The 13756-nt window shown below is 43.1% G+C and overlaps 1 protein-coding gene across 2 annotated transcripts; it reads right to left on the reverse strand.

The window, feature by feature from the left end:
* Window position 1: 1 nt before the first annotated feature.
* On the reverse strand, window positions 2-12955 carry fam83hb (family with sequence similarity 83 member Hb). Of its 2 annotated transcripts, none has more exons than XM_079998448.1 (8): window positions 12772-12955; window positions 7576-7751; window positions 7147-7479; window positions 6015-6179; window positions 5422-5546; window positions 4753-5310; window positions 2271-4581; window positions 2-1676 (listed from the first exon to the last, which is right to left on the reverse strand). In XM_079998448.1, exons 2-8 carry the CDS (start codon window positions 7696-7698, stop codon window positions 1656-1658), a joined length of 3636 nt encoding a protein of 1211 aa, XP_079854574.1. In that variant the 5' UTR covers window positions 7699-7751; window positions 12772-12955; the 3' UTR covers window positions 2-1655. The 2 variants fall into 2 exon arrangements, with proteins under 2 accessions (XP_079854574.1, XP_079854575.1); XM_079998449.1 differs by having other exon boundaries at window positions 12752-12955.
* Between the last annotated feature and the right edge of the window lie 801 nt (window positions 12956-13756).

The raw sequence follows: 13756 nt of genomic DNA on the forward strand, positions 1-13756 counted from the left end.
ATCCCCTTCATGCCAATCGCAATTTATTGCCAAGATAACATTATCACATGAATTGAAAATGTATATTCCAATCAGCATGAGAGCATATTGTAGGAATGTATTTATCTGTTATCAACCAGCCATTTTTCATACAAATATTTACAATGTTGTCAAAAACAATATAACCCCAAAAGTGTCCATCAAGCACTGAAATCCACTCTATTGTGCCTGCAACATTTTCAGACACAGAATCACACAAGACAAACACTAAATGGCTAAATGCATACACTCATATTCACTGCTTGGTATTGTACCGTGGCCGTGAGATAGAAAACAGGTTAGCACTGCTGCTAAGGGCGTGGGTCTTAGAAGTTATGTGTATTATGTCAGTTCTAGCGCTGTACCCATTCAAAACATGCCTGTTCAGAACGGGCCGCATGAACAGGAGATCGCTCACGCGGAACACAGGCAGAAGGCTGTTCACAAAACCCCGCTGCTGCACGGAGCGGGGCTCTGTGAACAGCCTTCAGTTTATTAACATTACATGTGTCGTGTGTCCCAACTGAACCAAATTAGATACTGCACGTCCTTGGGTCTCCAGGAATACACCCCCAAGGTGTAAAGTAGCAACAGTGAAAGAAGAGGAAGGTAGACACATTTTTCAGTCCTGAACACGCTATCTTTTTTCGGCTGAGAATCAGGGCCAGCCAGGATGCTTATTTTCCCAAGTGTGTTTCACTAATGGCCAATGGTATTATTTCTGCTCTGCTCCTGTGCTCAAGCGGGCCGAGCCCTTCCCTGAAGAATTGCTTTACAAAGTCCTGAGAAGTGGTGACCACACCTTTTTAGAAAGACACGACTCTTGCAAGTTATGTTTACCAGCTTTCTATGGAAGCGTTGCAGCTGCCCTCTCTGTAAGTGCTGCTAGGAATAGACTAAAATATTTTGTGTGGTTTTCTAACTCTTTATTCTCTCTAATCTTTATACTTGCTGTTATAAATCTTCCCTTGATCATTTTCTGCATATGTTCCTCATTTTCCAATGTTGTTCCAATTCTTTGCTTACTTTGGTTTGATGCAATGCAAAGTTAGTAATAGTTATTCTGGGTTTGGGGACAGTCATAGGAGGCTGTTGGCACAAAGTAATCCCATGGAGAAATACTTTAAGCATTACAATTTTTTCCACAAGTTACACACAAACCGACACACATAGACACACACAGCTCCAGTTCTCGGAATCTGCAGTTATGCACACGATTGTTTGTCGACTGGCATGAGTTGATTACTTTCTGTGGGAGGAGTGAGCACTTACTTTCTCTTCCTTTCTTAGTCTGTATGTGCTCACGTATTCACATGCACGTATCCAAACCAGCCCCAAGTTTTAGGAGAAAGTCAGCCTCCTGTTGCAGACAGCATGGAGTCAGATTCGCTCTTCTTTCACTTCGTCGCCTTATAAGGTAAACGTGCCAGCGCTTGGCACAAAGGCGAATTCCAAGCTCCAAAAAAATCAATGTTTTTAGTTATCCAGGTTTTATTACTTTGTGTAAAATCCAGTAATGCTGCTGTGTGTAACCTTTGAGGTGCAGCTACAATGTGTTTGGCACGGATGGGAAATGTGTTTTTTTGAGGATCTTGCATGAATCGATTTACCAAACAAAGGCTCTCTGCCATCTTTGGTTAACCCAGGCTGTTCCCCATCTGTTAATAGAACCACAGGGATAATAGTCAGTGCGACAGTATCTGATTCAGTCCACCATATCCTCACATCAATGCTCTCCACTGTTCAGCCTAATGGTGAACCAAAGGGTGAATTTAAATGTTAGCCATATGATTAACTAATAAAATATATGAAAAAACAATTTAAAAGTTCAGAAGAATTGGTGTGTTGTATGTGATGTTTGCGGATTTCTACCACATTCTTAAAACTAGAAAACCTGCCAATACAGTAAACTAATAATGTATCGTTTTGTCATAAATGTATTTAGTTATGGCAAAATGTACCAAAACTACAGATGTACCTTTAATACATACTAAACATGATACAAAGTTACATTTGTAAATTGTAAGAGTACCATATTATTGATTAAAGTTTTCAATTTATATGGCAAAAATGACTTATATATTACTCCATCCTACCATATTATTCTTTTTTTTATCAATCAAGGAATCACCCAACAATTAACAAACCAGGCGTCAAATTTCTGTGTGTGTGTGTGTGTGTGTGCGTGCGTGCGTGCGTGCGAGCGTGTGTGTGTGTATGTGTGTGATCCCGACCTAGCTGTGGTGTAGTACCTCAAAGCGGCTGTAGACCTTCTTCTCTTTCCTCATACTCTCTATCCTCTTCAGCAAGCCCTCTCTTTCCTGAGGGTTGGTTTGAGTTCGCAGAAACCGATTCTTCCTTATGGAGTTCTGTCTCTCGAGTCCCTTCTCCCCAGTGTCACTGTCGTTGTCCCCTATTGTTTCCTCTCGTTCCTGTCGGTTCTTCTGGCTGTTTGCGGAGATCTGCTCGAGAATGACCTTTGTGTCGTCTCGTAGGTTGCTGCTGAACAAAACAGAGCCACTGGAGGTCTGGTAGCGAGATGGGCCCGTTGTTCCTACTGACGTTTTGTGATTAGCTGTGGATAGGTCAGCATTGCTTGATCCCGTGTCAGGAGTTTTACTCTGAATTTTGCTAGGACCTCCGGTGATTTCCATCACAGTTCTCATGGTCTTATCATCCCCACTTGCTGAAGATTTCTTGTCCTTGTCCTTAGGCCCCAAGAATCCTTTCAGCCTCTGTGTCTGCTTCTTGAGGAAGTCCAGTGGCTTACCCTCACTCTTTCCCTCACTTCCTAATGTGTTAATGGAAGTATTGGATCCCATGTTTTTATTAAGTATATCCCTTGAGTCAAAACGTGTCATGGTTGACGAACTATGGGACCGGGTCTTTTTCAACTCACTCTTCTCTGCGTCTGTAGCATCCCCTGTCAAAATTTCCTCACCGCAGGAGATACGGCGAGGGTTTAATCCTTTGAGCTTCAGCGGATCCTTCTTAAAGATTTTAGGAGAAGGAAGGGGCTTCAGAGACCTGAAGAGGTCTTTCTTCGGAACCTCTGCTCCACGATCTTCTTTCTGCGTAGGAGCTGGTTCTGGAGGCTTCAACTGGGTCACTAAAGACTTCGCAGGTATTGCAGGTGGTTTGTTTGCAGTAATTGAAGGTTTGCAGGAGAGTTCTGTTGGTTTAGATGAAATGTCTGGGGTTTTCTTTTCAGGTTCTGGTGGGTTGACAGAAACAGGTGGGATACTGTGGGTTGTTGTGCTTGGGTGAGGCCTATCAGAGAGGTCTGGCTGTTTTTCAAAAGTTTCTTTCGCCATCTTCGACGCTTCTCTCTTTGCAGCAAGATCTTTAAAATACTGCAGACGACTAGCTGGATCATTCATATTCAGAGAGGATGTTTGCTGGTGTTGGGGCAACTCTGTGCTAAAACAGATTTTGTCAGCTTGTAGAGTATTTATGTATTGACTAGTTTTTTGACATTCTTCTTTTTGACAATTCTCCTCTTTTGATTGTGTCTCTACTTTCTCTTCTACTAACTCTTTCTCCTTTTCTTTCTCCTCTGTCTTCCTCCTCCATTCAAAAGGCTCCCGAGACAAAGACTTCCTCTTTTCTAGAATCTGAGCTATAATGGAGGAGGAGCGAAAAGAGTCACCCTCCTCATCCTCCTCTGTCGCTGATTTAAGGCCCAAGCCACTGTGCTTCTCCACCTTGGAAGATGAGAAGATAAGGGAAGAACGCAGACGTGAGCTCCGCTGTAGGAGTGGGTTGATGCGTGTGCGGAAAGATTCATGTTTGGAAAGGGACATCTCTGGAGCTTCCTTTACCTCCACATCTACACCCATTTCCCTTGTTTCACCCCTGTCCAAATCGGCTTCCATCGCCTTCTCTGCCTCTCTGCCTGAGGAAAGCAGATCCCTGGTTATTGTCGGTGCAGAATCTCTGCCAGTGTACTCGGGTATGATGGGCTTCCCAAAGCGTGGTCTCAAAATATCTGGTCTGGGCTTCGAGGGAACATTAAGCTTCTCATTTGTCCCAAAGCGAGGCACAGAGCTTTCAAGGACAGTTGCCTGCTGCAATGTTGGGTGGTCTTCAAAAGTATCTGGCCCGATAGCTTGAGCTAGGCCTTCCTCTCCGCCATCTTCGTAAGTGCTTAGATAGGAGTTTATCCTCCAACTCCTCAGGCCCTGCCTGGCACTTGGGTCTTCATCTTGCTCTTGATCAGACGCCTTTGGAAACGGCTGCTTCTCTGGAGGGTGGGGCTGCGTAGGGGAGCTCTGACAGGCATAGGCTTGTCCTATGGTAGGCCGCTTGTGGGATGAACCCCCTCCATACCTCCCTGCTGCTGGAGGTGCCTGGTGCCCCTCAGGCCCTCTCAAGTCCTCTGATGTCAGGTAATCGAGGGTATAGCTTCCAACAGGCGGAGGTTCCAGTTCTGATGGGAAGCTTGAGTCTGAATACTGGTCTATAGCAAGATGCGGAGCACGACCTCGGACTCTGTCATAGTGTCCGTGGCCAGAACCAGGTCCAGGCTCCTCATGGTAATAATGGCGACCTTGGGACTGATCCCTGTAAAACAATAATAATCCATATTCAATTATCCTTATTAAATGTATTTATAAAGTGTTAGATAATGATGTCAAATGTCTTAAAGCAACAAGTCATAACAATCTCTTGCAAATAAAGGTCCTAGTATAGGCAAACAGAAAAATCTGTGAAATCTGATGGAGAACAACCAACCTGTGGTAATCAGACTCCTCCAGATTGTTCATGACTCTGTGCTTCATAAATTGCCTTGAAGAGGAGTAGCTCTCTTGGGTTCCCTCCGCATAGCTGTGCCTCTTGAAAGCACTTGAACTCATCTCCATCTGTCTAGATACTATGGACCTTCCCTGCTCCAGGAAGGATTGTTGTAGTTGAATCTGTTGATGTGAATACTTTCCAATCGTTATTCCTGCCCCCGGTTCCATTGTGTGTCGAAACACATTGTTTCTCCGGAATGGAAGGCCAGGGTTTCTATCAGATTCTACATAGGGCAATGCAGAGGGAAGCTCAGGGTGCCGAAGGAAGGACCTTGCGTTCCTCAATGACTGGGTTCTTTTTAACCCAAACTGGCTGCTCAGATAACTGCTTGTGCTGCTGGTTTCAGAGTTAGCGAGTGGCACCATGGATTGTTCAATAACTAAAGGTTGTGACTGAGCAAAGAGAATGCGAAATTCTTCATCAAAGGTGGCAACAAGCTCCCCTAGGAAGAGGTGGGCGATGCAGCGGTGAATCTTCTCGAAAGACCACATGAAGCTATAGGAAGAGCGGGAGAAACAATTAAATAAAAAACAAAATTGAATTGTCTGTCAGAACATTTATTTAGCATGGCAGTCATAGCATGTTGAAATATCTTAATTTGCTCACCTATAGTTCCCACTGAGTACAGCCCTACAGTCAGCCAATAGGAAGCGGTCTTTAAGCTGACCCTTGAAGGACTTTCCCGTCCGGCAAAAATAGGTTATTCCTGCTACTGTGCGAACTCGCATCATCTGTATAAAGTAGAGTCAAACAAAAGGACAGCATGTCAAAAAAGGTGTGACTTCATCTAAGTTGCAGGAGACAATGCTCTGGTGTAATTTACTATGTCTTCCCATTCAAATCATGTGAATGTAAAACACAGGTGCTTGACTTTATAAATGCTTGAGTTCATGTCTCCAATAGCACTGTAAAATGTTATGTCAAGAAGTCCTTTGTGTCATGTGCGTGTATCATGTGCAGTTGCAAGTTAAATGCTCACAGCACAATTTAGTAAATTGTTCTCATTGGCAAATTTGAATGTTCACTTCATTTTTAAGCCACACCAGGGGGGTGTGTGTGTGGCACCACTCCGAATACGAATGAGGTTGGGTGCACTAACGTCCCCTGCCCGATCTTATTTTCACACACAAAAGGCCTGTGTGCACAGGTTAATAGACGAGCTGTGGTTGCTTGTAATAGAAACCAAAATGGAAACTCACATGAATCAAATCCAGGTTAACTCTGCAGTTGTTCACCATAGCTACAAAGTGATGAGCGTTCTGTTCGTCCAGTAAAATGTAGACAGGGACATGGCGGGCTGCTGCATCCAAGAGGTCGGCAAAAATGTCAACATCTGTGAAAATGTCCATCACCACAGCAATAACCTAGAGCAAAACAATAATTATAGGTTTGTCAAAAAGAAGGCTGTTAACTAATGAATCCACCCTTTGGAAGATTACTGTTAACTAAAAACCCTTTGGAAGATGTAAGGGTATCATCTTGAATAATTGTCATTTAACTGGTAGATCAGACGCAACAATAACACCACCTAAAAAATAACTTTCTCATACACTTTAGTTTTGTCTCAAAATGAGCCATGGTGGTTTTGATAGGAGACTGTTTGATTTTAGTAACTAGACTGCCTGTCAAATAGTAAAGTTTGAAAATGGATATTAGAAAATGGATCAAAAACCTGCACAGTATACCTTCAACGGGACGTTGACTTTAATGAAAGAAAGAAAGAAAATCATGCAGTACAATAAGATAAATCAATTTGGAATGGCAACAAGATACGCTTCAAATGATGCCCATCATACGGCATCAGCAGTTGTGCAATTTTGTTATAAAAACCCTCGGTATTCAAAAATGCATTATAGTGGATAGGAATAACCTTTATCATAACCTATTTTGTCTCCTACTGCAGGTTGAAACATGACTACACTCCAAGACATAATGATAGGACAAGGCACTCAAATGACAGTACAGGGGAAAACTGACAGCAGACAACACTGCCAGCCACACAAACCGGTTTAACCACTCTGATGGCATTTGGCATATGTACAGCATAAAGCTGCCATTGCAATAGCATAACCCAGACATCACCCCTGTTGATTCATTATCTGACATTCCCTTTCATAATGCTTGATCTGTACGCACTGAGAGAAAGAGAGTGAGGACATTCACAAGTCAAGGATTTTTTTTCTAATGGTTAAATGGTTAAAGCCCTGGAATGACACATTAGACTAACAACATCAATATGCCTGATTGATCTCCCAAATCAGCTGCTTTCATGCAAGCCTGAAAATCAAGTTTGTCCTCTTCCATTCCTCTCTCTGTCTGTGTCTCACTCACTTTATGTGATGTCTTGATAAGCCTCCTGGCCTGCTCCTTGATGCTGGGCATGTCAGGATCAGAGGGATTGACCAAAGTCGTAACCTCCGTTGGCCCTATGAAGCTGTGCTGCTGAAGCGGCCAGCCCAGGTCAAGCCCTGGGGCAGCCAGGTCTGAGTGCACCGGCCAGTAGGTGTCAGAAGACCCATCCTCCTCCATAGCTCCCTCATGGTAGGTCAACTCTGGTGCGCTTGAAGTCTGGTTGGGTGTCTGGATTGTGGATTTGATATGTTCAATCTCCGTCCGCGCCAAAAAGTCAACCACATCAGCCGACTGGAGGAATTCGTAGTAGCCCTGAAAATAAGACAGTAAACAGGCACACAGTGAACACACTGGACAGTTCAAACAAAATAACAATTTTTGCTCACATACAGATGACCATATCGTTACCTGTAGGTCGTCTTCTATTAGAGCGTCAATGGCAAGACGGTAATCCTCACGGTAATGTGGGGGCAGGTAGTTGGGGTCCAGGGGATTGTCACCGACCGATGAACATTGAGACCGGTGTGCCATGGCTGGGGTTTGGTTGGGATCAAATGTTTGGTGGGGGAGTGAGGGATTCAAACCTATAGAGCAAATCCAGAGGGACAAATAAGGTTATGATTTCAATATTTCAACGTGGGACGAGTTTATACATACATGTGAATGAGTGTGACAGTAAGTCCGTTGAGTGACACGATATACTGGAGAAGTAGAACCTCAGAATCTAGAGAACGTTGCTGAAACAAAGGAACAAAATTCTGTAATCTACCAAGCACTCTGCTTTTGTAATTGCACACCTCCTTGTAACATACCTTCCTTTGTTAGAGCTGTACGGTACTTATAATGCAGCTAGGAATCCCAAAGGGAGGGCTGAGGAAGAAGACTTTGAGTCAGGAGTCAGGACACACAAGTACAGCGATTGTTCATAACCCCTTCCACGAAGCTAACATTGTTGTTGAGGTCACAGCCATCAGTGTAATGATTACACCGTCAACATGAACACACCTATCCCCACACAATGCCGTTACCTTATTGTGATCATAGGTCAGTTAGTACGACAGAAAACCTTCACACTTCCTACATCCATCTTATTCAAACCTTTATTTCACAAACATGTTTTCAAGGGAGAACCTCGAATGCCTATTTCCATTCCACATGAACAATATTTGTATACTTTATATGAAAACAGAAATGGGCTGTCATGCACCACAGCTCTCAGTATCTAGAAATGTATGGTTTGGTGGTCCTTGAATAACTAACTCCAAAAGAAAATTAAGAGAACTTTTATTTTATGTGTGTGTACATGTGTTAATTGTGCAATGAATCTTATGGGGCTATATACTGTATCATCTAGGTGTATCCTGTGACAAACTTGTCACCGCCAAATTGCCTCCTGTATTTCATATTTGATGCAGAGAGAACTGAAGCACATGCGTGGTGAGTATGAACCAGTCGGTTGAGCAATCTTGCCTTCCAGCAATGACATCACACGCCCTGTTTCATTACACATTACATATTTGATTCGAATAGGATTCAACGTCAACTGTCAACCTTTTCATACCTTTGTAAATTGATAAGCAGGAGCGGGAAGCAATCTGGCTCCTTAAGTTACCACAACCAGCGGCCAGTAAGACAATGAACAGGATAGAATGATTTACAATGGGAGGAAGACGAGGGATGAAGTGAAGCGAGAGCGCCGAGAGAGTTTGAACGGTGGGAAAGCGGGAGCCGCGAAGAGCTGTTTGTACAGGTTCTCTCATTTTTGTGTCCCACAAACTCGTCGTGCAGGTGTTCCGTGCTTTAGGTTGCGACTCAATCTGTCACAAAAACGAACTGAAACCCATTTGAAATAGCTTGATTATTATTTCGCTCACAATTTCACGTGTTTTAATGTATCAGAAGGCTCGAGAAAACTTCAAAACTGTTCCACAGATCTTGAATGCAGGAAATGCCATTTCTTGATAATGGTGAACTCCCTGAACATACTTTCTAAGATAGTAATCACCCCTGATTAGGAGGTGCATTTATGTTTACAGAAAATATAAATGTAATTGTAACTTAACAAACGGGCCCATTCGTTCAAACCTTGGAGCCAGACGAAACAAAGAAGCACATACAATGATTTTGATTTTGTTGGATTTATTGGTGCTTGCATAAATCAAAGATGGCAGGAAAATAACAAATGTGATTTACATTATAATAATTAAGAATCCTTATTTGTCACATGACACACCGCACTACAACACATGCATAATACACACACACACACACACACCAGTGTTTTAATGCTTCTTGTTTGGATACTATGTCAAAGCAGCACTGAGTACTGCAAATAAGTGTTTCTTGGAGGGTAAAATAATAATATGTTTATAAGGAGTGTCAAATCAAATGTGCAACTTGTACAAGCCGCCTGGTAAGCGTGGTTTCCTTTGTACATTGCAGGATACAATCAAAATAGCAAGTGTTTTTGGAATGTTTAGACACATCTCCTTAGAAACCCACCATTGACTGACAGTAGTGCAGTGAGGGTTTGTCTGAACAAGCAGTGAGTGCAGAGTCTTTGTGTGCCAGATCGGGCCTGATTGGGCAGGTGAGGCGTAATTTGGTAAGGTTGTCAGGCTTCACCTGGTGTGATGTGCTCCTGTGATGTGGAGCCCTGCCCAGCAGTCAAGGGGAGAGCTTGCAAGCTAGCTTGGTGAGTCAGAGGCTAGCCTAGCCTCAGGCCAAAACTCGCTGGAAACACGCTGGTGATTCATCGGCTAGCGTATTGGCTAACATCCTGCTTCCTGTCTCAGTTTTAACCATGGCATTCAAGACTTGTGGTTTCAATGTCCCCATTCCGCAGGAAAGTTCCATGCTGGTTAAAGTAGCAGCAGTGGTATTGGGCGGACAAGGCGTGGAACATGTTCAGATTTTGCCAAGTTTCTTAAATGGCCATGTGCTGTTTGATCTTATATGTTCTTTTGGTCATTAGTTTTGAATAAAACTATAGCCCGAGGATGTGATTTGCAAGTGAGTGAATTTTGCTGATGCAGCAGGACAGTGCGTACTTGCACAGGTGAGGCACCAGTCCTAACCTGCGGGATACGCACCAACCTGTGGTTGTTACAATCTCTGAGACACGGACAACCCTCTAATGTGAGTGCAAATCCTGAGGCGGGTAGAGCGGGAGTGCTCATCTCTAACTTATGAAATACTTGAATCTTCATTTTCATTTATCTACACTTGAAATCCAATCCTGTCTACCACAGCACTCTGAAGCTCATTGAGTAACCTTCCTTTAACCTGGGTAGCCGGAACCCGGGGACTCCTGGTTAAATAACCCGACCCCGTGTTGTCAACACAGCCAAAGCCGTCAAATGACAGACCATAATGTGCGCGGTGGTGACACACTGTCTTCACCTTACCGGGTTGACTTGAGTATTCAAACAAATACAGCAACTTTGTTGTTATAGCAACTGAGTTTCAAACTGTAGACAAGGCTCTGACACATATGATGACAAGGATCACTCTTTCTCCACTTTCAGTTATGAGTATGTTAGGTATTGCCCGGAAAAAAGACGGCTTCCCCAAAATGTAAAATAAACGAAGCCCTCATGAAATGGCCACCCGTTACAGGATAGACAGGCAACGACAAACCCAAACAGCAGGAATTTGGATGTCGATAATCCCAGCATTCAGACTGGTCCGACGGTTGCTCAGTGAGCTTGTAACTCATCGTTGATACCCGGGTCCACGTTTTCGTGGGGAAAGAGGCACAGAGGCTGATGGTCAATTATTATACTAAAGATCCATTCTACTGTATCTCAACAGAGAGCAAAGGATTCAGGAACGGATTCAAACATTACTATACACAAACCGCAAATACAACTTTCTCCTAAGTCTTTCCCACACAAAGGCCTGAACACACCTTGCTGAATAAACACGATCATTGATCATGGCGTACCCATCCAGCCGTGTTTAACTGTTTGATTACTTCCTCTGAATATAGTGAGAAAACAAGACCCGAAAACAGGTTTGGGTGAATGAGCTGCCAGCTCGGCAGTGTCTCTGTCAAGACCTTTGAGTGCGTCTTAATCATAAACACAAACAGATCAGATAATGCGCGAGACATGACCCCGCCCACACCTCCATGCATCGATATACATTTTGCTGTGTTGACATGTAACTCTTTGGATAGGGCAGGATCCGAGGAATGTGGCCTATCCACATGAGGGTATACACACTGTACATCAAGACAAGCATCCATGTTTAGTTTTGGAAGTCATCTTGCTGTCTCCTACACAGAGATACCTGTTTCTGATTACTTTTTACTTAGAGACACAGCACCAGCGGTCGCTGTCAAAAATCCAATGTGTTTATTACTGCTTGTATACAACTTCATATTTTTGCCACAACAACCAACAAATGTGTTTTTGTAAATGACATGTGTTTTGTCATGTGTGTTTGCTGCTGCAACGCTGGAATTTCACTTTGGGGATCATTAAAGTATGTTTATCCTTTATCAAATAATAAAATGTTTGACTGTTTTTTATCTCTTTGATGCTCTTTCTCCATCTCCCTCTTTATCTCTTTCTCTCTGTCTCAAATAGACACACACACACACACACACACACACACACACACACACACACCACACACACACTGATAACAAGTAGCGTCCGATCTATAGATGCACACATAGTGCAGACTGACTTGTAAAATAAATGGAGCCCAGGGTATTTGGATAGTTTGAAGAAAACGCACAGAAGCAAATGTAAAAAAAACTGTCCCTAGTATTTTCCCACTAAATTGCAACCATGTGCCGTTCTAAACTTACACAATGACTCACTGCTAATAAAACAAAAAGGCCTGCCAAGGTTCAGGATTGTAAAAAGTTAACACAACAGCATTTTCACTGAAAAATATGTATTTTCTAAAGGCAAGTACCCCACGTTTAGTCAATACGGCGCTTAGTGCCTATAGTGCCAAGTGTCTAGTATATAATGACATAATGGACATAATCATCTTTTCGTTCTGCAGATAGAGCCCAAAAAAGACATAAATCCAGCTATTATCTCATATCTAGTGTGACTTTAATCGCCCAAACTGGTAGTAAACGTATTATATGGTAACAGGGAGTAGCATGCAGGTGAAGAAAAGGCAGTTTTCTTTTTTTACACTGTGAATCTATGATGCTGTGAATCATATCAGCATTTCCAACTAACAGACACTGGCTGTAGGTGACACCAGACAAACAGGTCATTCCCTGCCTGTTAACCCTTTTACACATTTTGCTGAGCACCCACATTCATTTTCACTTTTCCAAACTTTCCAAAGAGAACTGGCGTTTGTAGAATACAATAGAATACAATAGAATAGAAAATATTATGATTAAACAGAATATATTAGAATAAATGGAATTTAATTTATTAGAATGATTGAAATGGAATAGATTATAATAAAGCAGAATATAATGAAGTAGAAATTAAATAGAATGAAATAGAATAGAGAAGAGAAGAATGAGGGGTATAGGCCAAATTCACTAAAACATTTCTTTGCTCCTAGTTGTGAGCTAAACCGAACTGTTCATTACGTTTCCTACATTTTTCCAAATGCTCTCACCCTGGCGGTCTGTGCAGAAACTTGTTTCCTCGTCCCGGATCGCCTCTTTGTGCCGGGCTGTTCGCAGTCCTCCGGTGCTGATCGCATTCCTTTCCCCTGGAGAAACCCCACCCAAAACGACCAGCGGGTCGTGGAGGACTCGGGATCCGCCGTGGGCCACTTGGCAGCGGGGTTAAGCCTCCGGAGCTGCCGCGGTCAGAGGGCAAAGACGGATCGAGGAAATTGTGCGGGCGCCCGGGCTTCCCTGTCGCTGAGACTCCACCCCTTCTTGTCGATCGGTGGAAAGGCCACTCCATTGGAGGCTGGACTCCGAGGTGCATGATTTGAAAGAATGCGAAATTAACTCTCACCTTCCTTTATGATAAAGAAAATGTCCTTTTTTCCAATACGTGTCCCACTGGCAATAGGCTGCTGGTATATAAAGGCCATTGAAAACACCCACATTCAGCATGCTTGGTGACATTAAAGTGGTAACCTGTGAGATTATTTTGTTTGAAGAAAATCTCATATTTTCCCTTATTTTCACTTTTTACCTTTTACTTACCACATTTTAGGAAACACCCGTTCAATATACTCTGTCTGCATTATGTATGTGCTCCGCTATATGGGGTTTTCCATAATGGCGGCTGGGTCTGCCTTTCCCGGAAAGAATGCAAAGGTCGGACATGCCCAAAGAAGTGAAAGCCAGGCAGGAAGAGATGTAATTTGAAAAAAACAGCGTAGCCAGTTGTGGTCAGTAAACTGTTGAGATGGTTAAACATTCACACACAAAAAAACATGCCTGCCACCTAAAGAATACAAAACAAATCAACCCATCAGAAGGAGGCGTCCTCTGGAGAGAAGAAAGTGGCCACGTCTGATTTGACACCAGTGTCTGGCATCAGATTTTATTCTGAACCGTTGAAGGGATTCTAGGAGAGCCGTACTCGTGCGAGAATTTGTTCCACATTTGGAGTATATGACTCACCCACAAATTACTATTTCC

The sequence above is a fragment of the Zeus faber genome (assembly GCF_960531495.2).
Source record: "Zeus faber genome assembly, chromosome: 1".
In the NCBI taxonomy this organism is placed as follows: Eukaryota; Metazoa; Chordata; class Actinopteri; order Zeiformes; family Zeidae; genus Zeus; species Zeus faber.